The 18484-nt window shown below is 39.6% G+C and overlaps 1 protein-coding gene across 3 annotated transcripts in view; it reads left to right on the forward strand.

Moving 5' to 3' along the window:
* cbl (Cbl proto-oncogene, E3 ubiquitin protein ligase) overlaps window positions 1-18484 on the forward strand; it is a 34017-nt gene that overhangs the window by 9327 nt on the left and 6206 nt on the right. For all 3 annotated transcript variants that reach the window (XM_040008875.1, XM_040008876.1, XM_040008877.1), the window contains 7 exons: window positions 9930-10076; window positions 11635-11791; window positions 14071-14192; window positions 15776-15913; window positions 16619-16706; window positions 17245-17376; window positions 17561-17779. In XM_040008875.1, coding sequence (XP_039864809.1) covers window positions 9930-10076; window positions 11635-11791; window positions 14071-14192; window positions 15776-15913; window positions 16619-16706; window positions 17245-17376; window positions 17561-17779 — 1003 coding nt within the window. The remainder of the gene's footprint in view (window positions 1-9929; window positions 10077-11634; window positions 11792-14070; window positions 14193-15775; window positions 15914-16618; window positions 16707-17244; window positions 17377-17560; window positions 17780-18484) is intronic.

Below are 18484 nucleotides of genomic sequence, written 5' to 3' on the forward strand. Positions count from 1 at the left end.
AACGAACACGGGTTGCTAAAATTTGGTAGAAATTTAGTTGATCGGAGTAAATTTCCTTCCAAGGCTAGATCACTTGATCACTTGCAGAACTAAATCAGAAATACATGGTTCTAATGTTTCTTCACACATTGGTGTAACCTGGTGTTTCCTTTGAACATAGTCTCTTTTTTTTTCTTTTAAATTAAGCAATCATTTTATCAAGTCAGTTGTCAGATGTACATCCTCATCTAGTTGCTCAGTTCCTCAATAAGATTGTTTTCTTTCAGCTACCATGACTGTAATGTTGCAGACATGGAAGCAAAAAAATGCCAAAGCAACCAGAGAGAAGAGGAAATGTCTATGTGAACCACTCCTGTATTTGACATGAGGCGATAAAGCTGTTTTTAGACATTGTGTCAATTTCTCTGTGAAATTTGTTTTTATCATTGCTTGATTGGACCAAGAGACTGTGCAGAAAGAAGGGAAAAAATCGTGCTTGAAGGAGAGGAAATGGACACACACACACACACAGACAGTAGCCAGGCATTACACACAAAGACTGCCATTGTCTCAAAAGAGAAGGCAGTGGCAGTGACACTAACCAATGGGTGTCAGCCCACTTAAAAATGCTATAGAATTGACCAATGACGGAGAGATGCTAGGAAACTAATAAAACAGAAACTTGGTTAAACAGAAGCTGAGGATAATATGGGCCTCAAATAGAAAAATGAAAATGCAAGACCGACTTACACTTGTTATCTCCACCACTTTAACTTCAGCCAACATCAGTGCTTGTCAGCCATTGACTTCAGGGTCTATGATTGGGCTTTATGGCTATTTTCAAATCAAAGTGAAGGATCTCAAGTGTGTTATAAGAGCCCCAAATGAAAAGTGGGTGGATATGCTGTGATGCGATGTCGTGCAGACTTCTCCGCAGTTTTTGGCTTCTATTTATCCAGCCCCCCACTAACGCATAAGCCACGCAGATTGTTTAGCTTTAGAGATGAAGCAGAGTCGCGGTAGCACAGTACACGCCTGGGTTTGTTGAGCAACACTTTTCGCTTGGGCTTTGACTGTGGGAGCAGCTGAGTCGGGTGGAAACGAGGTGCATACATAGTCACAGAGGAGAGGAAAAAGAGGGGGTTCGTTGTTGAAAGTCGAAGAGGGTAAGATGAAAGTGAGTCGACTCTAAGCAAAACTTAATTAACAGTGACAACCCATATTCGGTCAGAATCGACATGACACAGTCAGCACTTCCTCCTTGTTTGCTTCACTTACTTCCTCTTCTGGCTTTACGCAGCACAATCGAGACATTTTCCGCTGTAGGAGTTCACAAAGAGCCAGACTGTTAGTTTATTTTTAATATACAGTTTAGATTAGTTTTAAATTTCAACCCACGACCAAATGTACATTATTGCCTGTTCTCAAGATGGCTAGAAGAGTAGGATTAGCCCTTAAAGCTCTTCCTTTTCTAAGCAGGAAGTAGAGCTACACAGTCAGACCATATTGTGTTATAAAAAATGACCAGTCACTACTTCTGCACTTAACAGCGCAGTGTTTTGTAACTGTGGTCTCTTGTTGGCTGTTAATTGGTCTATGTTGAAAGTAATTGACTTTCCAAATCTCTTCTTGATTAATACAGCTTTTTTTTTTTTTCTCTTTTTTTTTTTTTTTTTTTTTTTAAGCCTGTTTATTCATTTACATGCAAACAGGATAGGAAGCCTGTGTTTAAACATTACTCATGGCACATTCTCTAAGAATAGTCATACAGTAGAAGGGTTGATCAATGTGTCCTCAGATAATCCCTTCTGCCTGCCCTCCCATGGGTCTAACCGGATACAGCTTTGACCTCTCTGAGAGAGTCTGTTTGATCATCTTCCTGGGCTAAGCTGCCATCGCATCCTGACCACCGTTGATAGGTCCAGCTGGTTACAGGAAGTGGTGAGCTTATAGACTGCACAGTCATGTATTGCGGAATAGTCTGCACTGCAGAAATATAATAATTGCAGTGCTGGTGTTTATGTAATATGATCTAATTTATCTTAGCTGTATTCCACCACTCTTCTGTTAGTGAGACATTATGACAAAACCATGTTAGCACTCTGAGTATCCCCTGTGAGCACCCCCCACCCCTTTTCTTTTTCATATCTGAAGATGAAACGAAATGTCCCTAACTGACTTAAACCACCTTAAGCAGCAAAAGGATCACATTTGCAGAGCTATTTTTAGGATTTCTTTAAGAATTCATTTTGTGGTAAACTGATGACAGTATCGCTCAGGTTTCACAGAGCTTCATGTAAAGCAGACATTAATTAAAAAAAAAAAAAAACAAACCTTTGCTTCCTGTTTAACCACAAGGAAGCAAAGAAAAAGAAATGGTTGATTAGCACAAAAAGGTGAATTGCGTGCTTGGCGTTGCACATCATGTGAGGTATAACGGATTAGGTTGCTTCCCTGTTCCCATTTTGTACACATTAACAACATTTGCACACATACTAAGTTCAAGGAAATAATAAATCTGTCAAACACCTGTACTGGCACTTTGTATTTAATCATTAGTTATGATTAATTTTTGATTCTCTTCCACAGTGTCTTCGTCCCATCTTCCTCCCCTCCCTGAGCCTTGCTCTGCCAGAGGTTTCTTCCTGTTAAAAGGGAGTTTTTCCTTCCCACCATTCCCAAATTGCTTGCTCATAGGCGGTCATATGATTGTTGGATTTTGTTTTTTCTCTGTATCTTTACCTTACAATATAAAGTGCCTTGAAGCAACTGTTGTTGTGATTTGGGACTGTATAAATAAAATTGAATTTCATTCATTTATGGTCTGAACCACTTATTAGTCACAATTTTCTGCTTGTCTCTTAGTATACTCCTTTTTTAAATCATTGTAAGGTAAATGGTTTTTATCTTGGGAATGTTAAATAAAAACAGTGCCTTTTAAAAACTAAAGTAATTAAATGATAAATTACTAATAAAACAGCATTCAGCTGCAGCCCCACACTCAGGAGTTAACATTTTATTCCACACACACCCTTTAGCCTTTCACCCCCATTGCTCTTTCTCCTTCTGTGCTTACTTCCAACTTCCCTTAGTGACAGCACATTGCTCCAGTCCTTTGCACAATAGAAAAATGCATTCCAGGCATGTTTCAGTGATATTATTACAATGCTCAGTAAACTTCCTTCAGCTTCTACTCATTCAATGTTCCCTGCAGCTGGGCTACTGTACAGCCATTCATTAAAACAATGATTTGGGTCAATTTTTCTCTGGTCAAAACACAAATGTAGACAGAGCCTCTCGCTAGCTCTGCATTTGTTTTGGTCCTAATCATCCATCTCAAAGTTAATTTTTCTTTGCTGCACCGCTCACATCTTGCTAATGCTATAAGACCTGAATGAATAAAATATCCTAGAATGAACTGTTATTTTCCAGCTGTTCACAGTGTTGCTGTATTGTCAAAAATTCATGTACTCAAGCCTTCGTGGACAAAGAAAAATGACAGTGTATTGTACCGTAACTTCAATACTTTAAAATGTCACAGGGGTTTTTTCATTTCTGTTCTTCTATTTCTGTGTCTGAGAAAAAGCTGTCCTATAGCACGGCTTCCTATTTTTTGTACATGTACCTGACATCCACGTGAAACAAAGGTCTGTCTCTGTGGACACAGCTTTTGAATTTGCTTATCTAAAAACCCGTCTTATCACTTTAGCTACTATACTGTAGGAAAGGTTTGTTTCTAGTATAGAATTGAGTTGAGGAAATTCTGCAGTGTATTTTGTTATGTCAGATAAAAGTGAATAGAGGAGAAATTTGCATGGATATCATTCATTCCTCTTTAATCAGTACATGCCTTTAGTTTTGTGCTTTAACTAGACCAGCTCATTTTTATCATAGCTGTTGAAAATATTGAGTTTCTTTCAAATGGACAATTTCATATGAAATAATAGCTCAGAAACTTGCTAATCTCAACTGATAGCCCTGTACTGCTGAGGTTTTTAATCATTTTGAAGTTGTTAACAGAGGAAGTAGTTCCGGCATTACGTTTCCCACGAAAATGAAACACACTCTCACCGAAGTCTTTGTTAGTTTTTACACCTCACAAGAAAGGAAATAAGGGTCAAAACCTTTTAATCCTGAACTGTATTGAACAGTCACCCTGAAATCTCCCAATGTAGCTCAGGGTGACGGGAATAGGGCTCAGTCCTCCTTTTGCATACTCATGCCTTAACCAAATTTTTGTACAGCCTTAAGACGATTTACTCTAGCGTTACGTGTCATTTTAGAGAAAGCCATTGTTCAGTTTCCCCACCGCTGCTGTTCTGTGCTGCATTCAGTCTTATATGAATCACACCAAATGTGCTTCCTTCTCAGCTCAATTCCGTGTACAGACTGATATGACATGAAAAACAGCCTCTCTGTGTGATGCTACAGGGGGAATACTTGTTGATTAGTTGGTGCTGATGTAGTTGGAGTAATTTAAGGAAAGCTTTTAGTGGTTAGCCTAACGGCTACTGGTGATGGGAATGGAAAACACGGTTCACACTTCAGAGGCTGCGGGTGTTTCGGCTTCAATTACATTTTCCTACACTCGTAGCTTGGGGCTCTATGCACGGATATATGCAGGCACACAAATAGCAGAGCATCACGGTTATTTATGTCGCAGCGATATCAGTGAGCAGTCGACTCATGTAGTCCTCACACTTAGATTATGGTGATTAGCATGATGCAACCCACTATCTTCTCTGCCTCGCAGGGTACAACAAGCAGTTGCTGTTTATGCACACAGAGATAAATGAGCTCAGATATGCACTCAGATATGTGAGAGGATTTGGCTGAAACTGAGCTGTTTATTATATAATTTATTTCTAATCTGGATTTAAGCATGTCTGATTTACTGCTGTGATAAAGTGTTTATAAGAAATATGAAATACATTGAAATGTGGTGAAAGACGTTTGAAAGGATTTTCCCAATGTTTTTATTTATTAAGGACTGCTCAGGAACAGATAAGTGTGCTCGGATCATTGCTAAAGCACATTGTCTCGTGGTTGTTGCTTGTTTGCTGTCATGGCCGTTTCCTGATATTGCTCTGGAATGAGGCCAGTTTCTGGAGGTTTAAAAGTGATGACTGAGGCAAACCGGAAAGCAGAATTTCATACACATTGTGTACACTCCAGTACAACAGCTACATTCATTTTTAATATCTTTGTATATTTTTATCACAATTTACCACATTGTTTATTTATAAGTTCAGTGCTAGAGTTACTATTAACCCTGATGGAGAGTGCTCTCCCCATTTCCCTGGACCATCTTGAGTCAATAAAAATGTGATCTGTCAGTGCCTGAAAAGTACAGGATGGTAGGACTGTAAGAGTGTTTCAGTTTGGAGAGAGCTTTGACTGGTCTAATGGATTTTGTGTGTCTGTGTGTGTGATCTCCTGAAATTCTGACATTTAATTCTGGAAATTAATTTACTTTGTTCTGAAATACTTGTATTTGGGAACTTATCTTCATGATATAGATGCCTAATATGTCAAATCTTAATCAGTGGTATTAACACAGTTGCAGGCTGTGTCCTGTGTACAGCGCTTTGCATTCTGCTGAAACAGCAGTGGCTTCTCATGTTGTAGTAAATGAGCTTGTAACTGCTCTGTGTACTGAGGCTGTGTTGTCTGTTTCTCTTAGGAATTTTTCAAACTGAAAAAGCCAACCACAGGCTCAAAAACAAAAAAACACCATGATAGTCTTATGATGCGATGCAAATGTGACACATTGGTGTATTTCCTCAAAAATGCTTTTCAAATCTATTGAGAAACTTACTGCTCTTATGATTTCCCCAAAATCTCTGGATTACATAAAATTGTAATCCACTGGGAGTGGAGGAAGCGAACATAGGCCTATGTTTTTTCGGGTCTCTGGATTTGTCCTCAACATACTTAGCTCTGCTCTAGTTTTAATTATTTTATATGATGTTGTAAATGACTTTCTGGTAGCTTTGCCGAGCACGGCTTGTGTTTGATCTGCGTTTCCCTTTGGGCCTCGAGCACAAGCGATAACACAGCTGCGTGATAATACCGAAGCTACTTGTGGCTATCGCGAGTCCAGAAAAGCTCTCATTCTGTGAGGATGACCCATGCTGGCTGTGCTGAGGTGAATTAACGTAGCGTAATGCATTGCTGGCCGGCTAGCTGTGCTACTTTATCACAACCAGCAGGAAACAGGAAGGGAGCAGCCAGCTGCAAGGTCAGAGGTCACTCTATAGTATGAGGGGGATGGAGGACAAAAACCTAGTGTTCAAAAAAAGGTTTGGCCTTTGACTGTGGTTAAGAATGACAGTGTAACTACAGGAAAAACAGAGCACTATAGAAGTATATGACAGTCTATATCAGCATGCTATTTTGTATGATTGTAGCACACTTACTCTTCATCGTCGCTGCTGGCACAGCACTTCAAATAGTAGTGACTGTTGTAAAGCTGGCTATTGAAGTATTGGCTACTGCCAAGTGTACACACAGTACAGAGATGCTGTTTTAGAGTGAGATGGGCTGAGAGATACTAAATCAGTTTATAGTTTAAATTAACTTGTATCTTAGCTTTGAATATTAATATTCACTCAGCTAATTTTAGTGGTTCCTCAACATTACAGACAAAAATATACAATGTTTTATTTTCAATGCTAATATTGTGCCATAGACAGCTGTGAAACTGTGATGCTAGTAGGACCAATGTTAACTTTCAGACTCCTTCTCTAGTTGTGAGTCACACTGAATCGAATCACTACACACTGTACCTTTTACTTACAAAACACAAGATTGATGGATAGCAAACTGCTAATGCAGGTTGCTTTAACTGAAATCGATCTCGATCTAAAGCCTAGCAGCACCAAACATCATCGCAAACTCAGCAAGTAAGAGCGCAGTCCCATTTTTGACTGAGCTAATTACATAGTTCCACTTCCTGTTTGAAGCTTCTGGTGCTTTTGTAGTTTAGGCAACTTAATTAACTTGCCTCAGCAGCTTCTTCTGCATGTTGATCTGTTTTATTAGTTTCTTGATTTTTAAAGCCAAAAGCATCTTTAGCAGTCAGCTTCGACACCCAGATTTCTCACAAGAGTTAAATGGTAAATGGCCTGCATTTGTATAGCGCTTTACTAGTCCCTAAGGACCCCAAAGCGCTTTACACATTCAGTCATCCACCCATTCACACACACATTCATACACTGGAAAGTAAGACTGAACCAAAAAAGACACTTTTTTTTTTTCCCCCCCCAAAGACTTGATGCATAGTGCATGTTTTTGCTTTACCTTCTGTCTGAACTTATCCCACTGTGATCTAAGGATTAGCTGAACCTAGTAGGATTTGTTACTTTTTCTCAGTCTCACAAGTTAGCCACAAAAACTTTTCAGTTTATTCCCCTTCAGTGCACATGAAATTCACCTCAAACTTTGAATCTGTTAAGATCCAAATTTCAATGCTCATTGTGCCTATATAAATGTGTCTACCCCAAGTGGTTATGTTCAAATGTATTATTACATTTGGTGAATTAGAATTTAAATTAAATGGTGGGTTTGAAGAGATGGTTTTATAAGCTCAAACACTTAAGTAGTCTCCATGAATGTTTTAGGTTCAGAGATGAAGGGAGTGGATGAGTAGATGAATAAGATGGCAAAGTAACCCTCATGAAAATGAAATGAAAGCTGTGAGTCAGGAGAGAGCAATTCCACACAAACTTGAGAGAGGTGAAGACTCTTTATATGATTATGTTGTAGGTAAAAGAAAAGCAGGAGGGGGCTGTTGTAACTTAGATCTAAGTACAGAGTAGAGAGAGCTTGACAGAAGAAAGGATAAGGCAGCAGCTTTAAGGCTCAGCAGGCCAGTACAGCCAGGAAGCAAAGTAACTGAGGGCGACCTCCTGCTGAGATGATAGCTGTTGAAGAAAGCACACAGAAATACAGTGTCACAAACATCTGTCTTTCCTGAGATGATGCTGGAAAGGGAAGATGCTCTGAAACAGAGCTACATGAGCTCCTAAGGGAAATGCTGGGAGTAGTTGGTCTCATTTGTCACATTTCATCACTGAAGAGGCTAGCCTGGACTTCAAAGACAACAGCAGTCATTGCATCTAGCTTCAAGTCTTTGCTGTAGATTTTAAGTGGGCAGAGCATTTAAAAAGATTAGACATCAGGACTACAAGAGTGATTACTGTTATCATTTACTACCGCGAGGGTGTAAGTGTAAAACACTTGTGCAAGCCTTGCATCATTCCCCCCAGATTCTTGTATACCCCTCCGTGGTAAATGGTCTTCTTAACAAGTACTACTCTATTTTGGCAGGATGTCAATATACACTAATCTTATTCATCCATCTCTGGTCACTGTCCTGCTTCCTCATTCACTCTTTCCACTCCCCGCTTTTCCACTCATAGGGCGTGTGCTGTAGTGTGGGGCAGCTGCAGTGTAGCCGCGCTTTCATTGCTGTCTCTCTCGTGCATGTCAATTCACCCTGCCCGACAGCCAAGCACAATCTCCCTCTGTGCCGCCTCATAAATCACCGCTTTCTCAGCTTAACGCTTATAATGCTGTGATGTGGTGCACGGGCATGGTGATAATGTTCAAATTCATTCTCTTATTTCCCAGTCAAGTATTTTCTCATCTTTGTCATTTTCTTGTTTGGCTTCATGCTCTTCAGTTATTTCCTCCTTTCTTGTTGACCAACTGAAGTCACACCTATGTACTACGATGTCCTAACCTTCACATCGTATTCACTCTAAAGATGCATGCATGCATGTACTTGTGAAATGTATGCAAGAACCTGAAGCTATTTCTAGATCATAGAACCAGCTAAGGACATTCTCTGGACATTCTCAGTAAGAATGTCCTTAGCTGATTTGCTATTTATTTGTTATTTAAACCTGGAAGCCCATTCTTTTAACTACCATCCATGTTTCGGCAGATTTGAGGAGCAAAAATCTGTTATCTCTATGGTAGCCTGCACTTCTCATTCAAATCTCAAATTTCTTTGAGTTCCATGATGGTATCCCCCCTTCTCACTAAAATAGATTGAATAACAGGCTGACAAACAGATGAAATAGGATGAAAAGTAGTCAGAAGTCATACACAAAGGGAAACGATAAGGGTTTCATGTTTTACCAGACTCATCATTTCCATTGTATATTCTGATGTATTTGTTATATACATTTTGCAGTGACATGGGGGGAAGGGTAGGCTTATTTATCAGCCAATTAACAGTTTGTAAGTCACTGAATCCTATTGCCACCTCAACTCCATTTGGAGGAAAAAAAGAACAGAAAGTCACATTCCATGTGACACTGTATGTTTGGGTGTGTGTGTAATATGCTTTGGGTTGTTTTTGAACACTTGACAGTCATCCACAGCACATCACTGCATTTCTTTTTTGCATTGACACAGATGGCTGAGCAAGCAAGAATGCTAAATAGGTTATTATTTTTGGTGGACTCAGGAAACTGCATGTTTGATGTGCATTTGAATATTTACTATTTCTGTTTCAGTGTTTTCGCCAGTATTTTATCCACAAGTAAAACTGTACTTGAATACACTCATGTTAGCTGAAAACATTGTTTTCTCACTGTGTATAGCTTGTGACACTAAGTTGACTTCTGCTTATTTGCCGTAAACTACTGTGTGTGACACGTTAAAACTATAGTTGACACTGAGGTTGTGTATTTGGTGGTTTGTTTGTTTTTTTTACTTTTGAATTTCAAAAACAGATTTTGTTTTCTGGAAATTCCAACCTTGGTAAATAATACACACGGTATAATCTGAATAAAATCCAGCTGTGATGCTAATAAGTTACTAATGTTACTCAGCATTTCTCTCTTGTGGCCTTTGCACGGTCTGGTGAACATCTAACAGCAATTCACTGTTTAACATGTTAAATCTGACAGTCTTCCCTCTTTTCCTGACTTCCACAGGAGGAATCTTACAAAGCTGTCTTTGATCTTCAGCCACATGCTGGCTGAGCTGAAGGCCATCTTCCCCAATGGTCTGTTTCAGGGTGACAACTTCCGCATCACTAAGGCAGATGCTGCGGAGTTTTGGAGACGCGCCTTCGGGGATAAGTAAGCACATTTGTGTGTGTATTATCATAGTGGTTCCCGGAAACTTAAAGAGTCACTTTTAAATTGTAAAAAGGAACTTCAATAGTGCAAATCAGTAAGAAGATATATGGTGATGTGAAAAGAGAATCTGTAGTTCTGTGAAAAACTAAGTGCTCCTTTCCACAGGAGTTGAGAGGATAAATAGCAGCCATTCAAATGAACTAGATTTATTGATTATCAGCAACTTTGATCAGCTCTACAAAAGCAAAGGTTTCAGCTATTTGCTGGTCTGGATGGTTCAGATTTGTGTTAACAAAATGCCACAATCTCATCAGTACATCAGTGGACATCCCAGCAAATTCAGGAGAAATCAAACTCAAACGACTAAAGAGCTCAATCTCAGACTCAATAGTCCGGCTGTCAAGCACGGTGATGGAGGGACGATAATTTGGGCTTATTTTGCAGCTACAGGACCCGGATGCCTTGTAGTTACCGAGCTCACCACGAACTCATTTGTGTATCAAAGTATTCTAGAGTCATATGTGAGGTTGCGCAGCAGGGTAATGATCACAACAAGCACAGCAGCAAATCAAGGTGTTGTAATGGCCCAGTCAAATTCAAGACATCAGGTTGATTGAAATGCTGTGGTGGGACCTTAAGAGAGCTGTGAATTCATAAATACCCACAAACCTCAGTGTGCTGAGGCGACGGAAAGAAGAGCAGGCCAATTCCTCTGCAACAATGTGAGAGAAAAAATAAGATTACTTCCAATTATTGGTGCTAAAGGTGGTTCTACAAGTTGTTCAATCATGGGGTATTTTCCGCTTTTCACAGGATTGCTGAGGAAAAAGGTCTTTTTTTTTTTTTTTTTTTTCCCCTCTCACATGACTCTGTGGAACATCTGAGAGGAAAAGGTTTTGCCTTCTTTCACAGAAATCAGACAATGAATATCTTCCCTGGGACAAATGTTGGTCCAGTGACTAAAGAACACTAATGTCTTTTTGTGGTTTATTCACATGCAACTATGGACACAACTAATGTTCTGTGCGCACATTTTGGTTAATCAGTCACTATATACACAGACAAGTCAGATACCAAGGGGATGTAATCATCCTAGGGAACAATTGTTAGTGTATTCCCTAAAAGAAAAGGGATTCATAAATATTGCAAAGTTGAGTATATTGAAAATGTTGGTCAAAGGACTGAAATTCAGTTCACGTCAGGTTTATATTTATGTCCAGTACAAAGATGACTTGAATATAATAGCATTTCCTCTTTATCAGATGTTAATCACTGTAGGTTTTACACACAGGCTATTCATGGCTGCATTTCGAGGTATGGGTTGCGTGTTAGATACAGACATACCAACCATAACCTGTAAAATGCTCTTGTGAAATGCATGTAGCATTTCACAAGTTAAAACCAAAACTCTTATTGCACCTTTACCTTCATTGTGCAAGACAGCATGCTGGTAGCCTACATTTAAGAATCATTATTTATGAGCTTTGAATTCTTGATGCTTTATTACACTTTTTTTGAGGGGATGTCATCATCCAATGTGTGTTTTTGTGTGTTACAGAACCATTGTGCCTTGGAAGGTATTCCGTCAGTCTCTCCATGAGTTTCATCCCATCAGCTCTGGGCTGGAGGCTATGGCCCTAAAGTCCACCATAGATCTAACCTGCAATGACTACATCTCCGTCTTTGAGTTTGACATATTCACCAGGCTATTTCAGGTAGATATCACACAGATGCACACTGCATCTTTCTCTTTGTTTTATAGTGGTCTCCTGAGCTAATGAAAGCAGATATGTGCAAAGGAAGAGAGAGACAGAGAAGACCAAGATGGAGAGTAATTCCTAGGGGTTTGTTAGCCTTGGTCTAGGAAACAGATTTCATTTAAGCAGAACATAATGAACTTAAACTAATCAGCCGCATCTTTTTTTCCAGCTAACTCTATCAACTTATTAGCAGGATGTCTGTTGACGTATATACACCATCAGACAGCACTGACAATGAAAGTTTCCTCCTTCTCTGCCCAGCCAGTACACAAGGATATGTTCGGGAATTATTTTGCACTCTTTAATAGGCATCTGTTGTTGCATCATGTGGCCTAGATAAGTCTGTTTGTGCTAGAGAGCGACACTGCGATCTTTCTCAAAGAGTCATTAAATGTGCTTCCCTGAGGTATTTTATTACTTCCAGAAAAGTAATAAGTAGCAAGGTTGAAAGTAGAATAGTAGAAGTAGAATTTCTTTGACATGAAATCTTTGAGAGGTTAAGAAATTAAACTATTTTATTTTGCTATCCCCTAAATTAACTGTGTGTTTTATAGCTCATATTACTGGTTGTCTATTTGCATCCTGTTTCAGAGGTAAAGGGCTAAATGCAACCCACAATTTATATTTCACAATCATGAAGCAGCGCATTTGTTTCTGTGCCATTTTGCCATATACTTCTGGTGTGCAAGTGCTGCAAATTTCTCTAAGTATAGAATGAGGACAGATTTAAAAAAAAAAAAAAAGCAAAGGATATTGGGAAGGGGAGCACAAAGGCTGCATTTATCTACCTTCTTCAGGGCTTATCTGTATTTTGTAGTACAAGTTCTTTGCATCAGTATTGCAATTAAAACTGTATCAAATGAGAACCACTGATCTCTCGAGTGAACCACAATTTCTTGTATGCAACAGCTAATGTTTATTCCTCAGTGACATCACCCCTACTTATGTGTATGTTACTGACAGGCTTAATGAAGCCTAAACAGATTACAGACATTTCCTATGGCACTCCCTCTTACAAAAACGTCCTCCTCTAAATGTCCTCAAACGCAGAAGAGGAAGTGAGCCTGTGGCCATTTTAAGCTCTGTCCTTGATATGCAGCAGACTGTTATTTTTTATTTATTTATTTTTTATATTGCTTTAAAAGCCCTCTCAGATATCTCATCTCTCTTCATGCAATATCTTTAGGCTGAATTATGATTTGATTATAAATGGGCACATATAAGAAAACATGCATTCTTAGTGCAGTTAGGTGAAAACAGAGTGGTTTAGGATGAGTTGCCCTTCAAATGTCGTTAAGACGTACCTGAAAAGTAATTGTACAGTTGCTGGATATAACCTTACTCATCAGACTTTATTGCACTTATTTAGTGCAGTCTGTTAGGGGAAAAAAAATACTAAAGCCTACAACAGACGTGTGATAAAATATATTCCAGAAAAGAGTCCAGAGGAGACAGTTTTGACTTGTCACTTCCTGTGTTAAGTGCTGCTTACTGCAGAGCCAAATGGGCGGCGCTGGACCACGTCCAGCTCCCCCTCTCTGTGATTAAGGTTAGATTGAGGGTGGAGCTGGAGCTGGACTAGGCAACTGGCAGTATTAGGTTTTCATTTGGGCAACTATTGTGATGCTGAAAGAGGACTGGATGGGTCTCCATTAACATGTTTGCATCTCCTCAATTTTGCAGCTCACGTTAAGTGTCATATGTGTTAATTCTGCTTCCTTTCACACATCAGACAGACTAACGATAGCAATTGCAGAACCACCTACTCACCACAGCATGCATTCAGTGAGTGTGCTGTGGAGTAGCATGAATTTTTTTTTTCTCCCTGTTCTTCTTCATGTTAAATTTTTACTAGTTATTGTGAGCATTTCTGGATGTGGGTCAAGTCGCCTTTAAAGAAAGAAACATGAGCTCCTATAAACCAGGCTTTTTTCTCTCTCTGTCTTTTTTTGAATGTACATTATGGAAAGCAGTCTACTAAAGTCTAGGAGTCTTCATTCTGTGATCCAGGTGGTGCCAAATGAGTTGCTTTGCTTAAAATACCTTTTTGCGCAGATTGATCCCGGTCATTGTACATCACAATGAGGTTTGCCGAACAGTTGTTTAAACCTTGAATATCACCAGTGATGCAATATATTTCACTCTTGCTGTGCTCATTCTGTTACTGCCATGTACATTCACACATCAGATGACTCACTTTCTCTGTGTGTGTGTGTGTGTGTATGTGTGTGTAGCCTTGGTCATCCCTGCTGCGGAACTGGAACAGCTTGGCAGTTACTCACCCGGGGTACATGGCCTTCCTCACCTACGATGAGGTCAAAGCTCGGCTTCAAAAGTTCATTCACAAGCCTGGCAGGTGAGATATCATGATACCAGACATCCACACCAGACTTCATGAAATATTCATCAACACTGAATGTCTAACATGGTTCATAAAGCATTAGCTATATCAGACATAGATAGATAATTGTATAGGAACTTAATCAAGCATCACCATTTCTTTTTACCAGTACCACCTTGTGGTTGCTTGGTAACTTTACAGTCTGTTGTAATCTATAGATTACTTGGACATATTACACAATTTGGTGAAGAATGGCGTTGTGCTGGGTGCACAGTGCAGTGAATACATAAAGCATAACTGCCCATTTGTAAATGCAGTTCATACCCAAAATGTTTCTACCATTACGGTGACCTTTCATTGCATGTATTTTTACAGTTTAGTTTTCTATCAACATATATTTTAGCACTGAGCAACATGATTCTGTCCATTATTAGACACGCGTCTCTCACATCAAATCATCACTCTGGCAACTGGATAGTTGCACCTAGGTCCTACTTTTGTCCCTGGTAGAGGACAGAGAGGGCACAGTTTTAACCTTAATGCCAGATTCACTCACAATTAATGCAAAAGTTTGTGTGTTCATGTGTTTTAGTTTGTGTGTGAGGAACCCAGGGCAGCATGGCACTGGTACCTTGCATCAATGGCCTGATTGTATGCTGAAAGCTGATGTCACTTTTCAGGCCTGGCCCGTGTAGGGCCACGTTGACATTGGAGCAGTAGTTACTGGTTGATGTGAGTGCAGCGTTTTTGACGCTCTAAATTACTGTGCCCCATTAAGAGAATGATGTTGGTACTATGGGTACAACAGTTCTGTGCTAAACATCGAGGCTGTGACCAACACTTAGGCTTAAAAATTGGCAAGACTATTTATTCCTTCCTCTTTTCTTTCATTTCTGTATACAAATTAGTCAGCTTGTGCAGTTAACTAGAGAAGTGCACATTGGGGGGAGTGGTCCATCTCTTATCTCTTCAGTTTTGTTCTTGCCTTTCCACTGTCCATCCCACGGCACAAACGGCTATTTTTATCTGATCTAACATGCTGTGCATTCACCTCCAGCTCCACAACAGTGTCATTCTTATGAACCAGTATTAGTCCAGTTGCGGTTGATGTTAGTTATTGATCTTTTATTTTGATAAGCAGTGATGGGTTTTGTGTCTCTGTCATTCCTACACTCAGTTCTGTCCCAGTTGTCTTCTTTAGCAACGTTGAATGGTAACTACGGCAATGGTGTAAACGCAGCTGCTTTAATGTTTCTATAATGTGTTATATACACGGAATGTAATGTGTGTATCTGTGATGTGTATCCCATGATCTAGTATATATTTATGTATATATGTGTTCAGTATTGTAATGAAAATGCAAATTAGAAAAAAGTAGCTGATTTTGCCACATTCTGTTATGCATGTTTATTATGCAGCCTGCATATTTTCATTTGGATTGTGCTTACTTGGAAGGTATTTCTTGTGCACATTTTGCAGACACTGCTGCCCTTTTACTACATTTCATCTCATTGTATTTTATTACTTTTTTCAGAGTTAAATCTGACCATTTAACACCATTCAAGCTCTTCTTATTTAAAATTTCCCTTTCTTCTCAGTTACATCTTCCGACTGAGCTGCACAAGACTGGGCCAGTGGGCTATTGGCTACGTGACTGCAGATGGAAATATACTCCAGACCATTCCCCATAATAAACCCCTCTTCCAGGCTCTCATTGATGGTTTCAGGGAAGGATTGTAAGTCAACTGGCATTTTGTGAGCCTCACTTAAAATCATGTCATTTTCTTGCAGCTTTCCATCCAGACCTCTGAGCTTCTGTTTTTTGTCTTTGTCACTGGTTCGGTCTTGATTCCCTTGATTCGATGTAATTTTTACTTGCAGAGCGCCTCTTTTTCTCTCTTTCTCCTGTTCTGTGCTTTCTTCCTACAAAGCTTGCACAGTTTTGTGTGTGAGATTTGCTCTAAGCCAATTCAGACATATCATTTTACATGTTCCCATCATTCCAGTGTTCTAACCACAATAGAGTTGTTGATTTAGCTGACTGGCGTAAAACTCATCTTTTTAAGCCAGTGCTGATTCCTTTGTTTAATAACAGCTATAGTTGGTCCGTTCCACCATGTAATCAAATGGTGATTTCAAGTGGGAAATCTTGAAAACTTTTCAAAGCTTATAAACTGTATCGCCTCTATCTTCGAAACATTTATCAAATGGTAATTACAGAGTCTGACTCATTTAGAAAACACTCACGTATTGTACATGCACGAACTCGTAGCGAATGAATGGACTGAACAGATGTTTTCATTACTGCAGCCTGTTAGGTATACATGCCACATAATTGCAGTAACTAATAATGATCATTACTTCTAAATTAACATACCTGCCAAAATACCCAGGGATACTTTATATAGATTTACTAATTTGTTGTGTCTCTACATCTGCAGCTATTTATTCCCTGATGGCCGGACTCAAAATCCTGACCTGACAGGACTGTGCGAGCCTTCGCCTCAAGACCATATCAAAGTCACCCAGGTCAGAGCAGCCTTCTTCTAAGACCCTTGAAAACCCTGTGTTTTTCGTGTGCTTTTTATTTTATTGCAGTGTTAAAATGGTTTGTTACGTTTGGATGACTAAACAAAGGATACTAAACAATTAATACAACTGTTAATAAGATTGGTTCCAATAAATGGGATCCAGTACTGATCACTCTTACAGCAGTGCATCCAGTGGGAGTCCTAAAGAATTTTGAGTATTATCAACATCTTTATTCATAACTTTGTTTTAAATACTGTAGAAGATCTTTTCAGACTCATACATGTTCTCAGAATTTTGTAAGTACAATGAACAGACTCATTTTGCAGCCACTGGACTGAAACTCAAACTACACCCCCACAACTATCTATTGCTCTAGATCCTTCCAGGCTTTTTTTTTTCTCTTCTCCTTTTTTTTTTTTTTTTTTTTTTTCTCAAAAGGATCTCAGGTGCTGTTGTTCCTGTGTGATGTTACCGTCTTGTCATGTGTTTTTTTTTTTTTTTTTTTTTTTTTTTTTTTTTTTTTTTCTCCCCGCAGGAACAATATGAGCTGTACTGTGAGATGGGCTCCACTTTCCAGCTTTGTAAGATCTGTGCTGAGAACGACAAGGATGTGAAGATTGAGCCCTGTGGTCATCTCATGTGCACTTCCTGTCTCACTGCCTGGCAGGTACAAGAGTGGGTGTATGCAAGGGGGTTTGTGTGGGTTGTTCATGTGTCATAACGCAAACCTGTTGAGAAGTGAACTGTCTGTTTAAGTGCTCTTTTATTCAGACATGTCAGACACAAAAAGAAAAAAACCCTTTTCTCATCTCTGCATGCTCTAACCATCTGCCTTTTGGCCTGTGTTGCAGGAGTCAGAAGGTCAGGGAACAGGATGTCCCTTTTGTCGCTGTGAGATTAAGGGTACGGAGCCGATAGTTGTGGATCCTTTTGACCCAAAGGACAACAGCGGAGGGTCTTCCAAGAGCATATTTGGGGCTGAGGGTGCACCCTCACCCAGCTACGACGATGATGATGATGACAGACTTGAAGACCCTCATCTAATAATGAGCAAACTTGCCTGCACAAAGGTAAGATGGTGACAGGAGTCGGACTTGACTAAAAAAAAAAGTTACTTCACTCAAAGTTTCCAGTCGTGGCACTGGGTGAGCTATTCTGGTCTTTTTCTATTCATAAAACGTTGAGGCACTTAACACCCAGAGTGCACCTCACAGGTTCCTGCTGTCCTCTTATCTCCTGCTTTTCTGAGAGACCCTGTGCAGATGAAACGCTCCCTGCCCTGGCCTTTTCACTTCTTGTGAGCTTCAAGCTCACATCTCCTATCTAAAGTCTTTCATCTCCATCTTTCATGGCACCAAGGTAGCAGCTTTTTGTGCCTCTTTGTATTTGATATGTGGGGCATTCTCCTGTCTTACATCTTTTATGTACCTCTGAGAAACTCTGTGTGCATTAATCTGTTTATAGAGCAGGCGAATACCTGAGATCATACACACTTTGATGTGGTCCCGGGAATTTCTTTGGCTTTGATTGCTGGCCTGACCTCTTTGACCATTTACTCTATATTTACTCATTTCTTGTGCGTACTTGTTTGTTTCATCTGTGTTGAAACAAGATACGTTTGAGGAACTGCAGAAAAAATAAAGCTCTAATATTGAACAGTGCTGTAAAGTAACCTTATAAGGTTATGAGAGTTTTCAGTTGGCCTGATGTTATTGCAGAGATATGAGAGGAGATTTGTGATATTTGCAAAATGAGAAGTGGCATTTGGACTCCGT

This window comes from Simochromis diagramma, unplaced genomic scaffold (assembly GCF_900408965.1).
Source record: "Simochromis diagramma unplaced genomic scaffold, fSimDia1.1 OVJJ01000344.1, whole genome shotgun sequence".
Classification (NCBI taxonomy): domain Eukaryota; kingdom Metazoa; phylum Chordata; class Actinopteri; order Cichliformes; family Cichlidae; genus Simochromis; species Simochromis diagramma.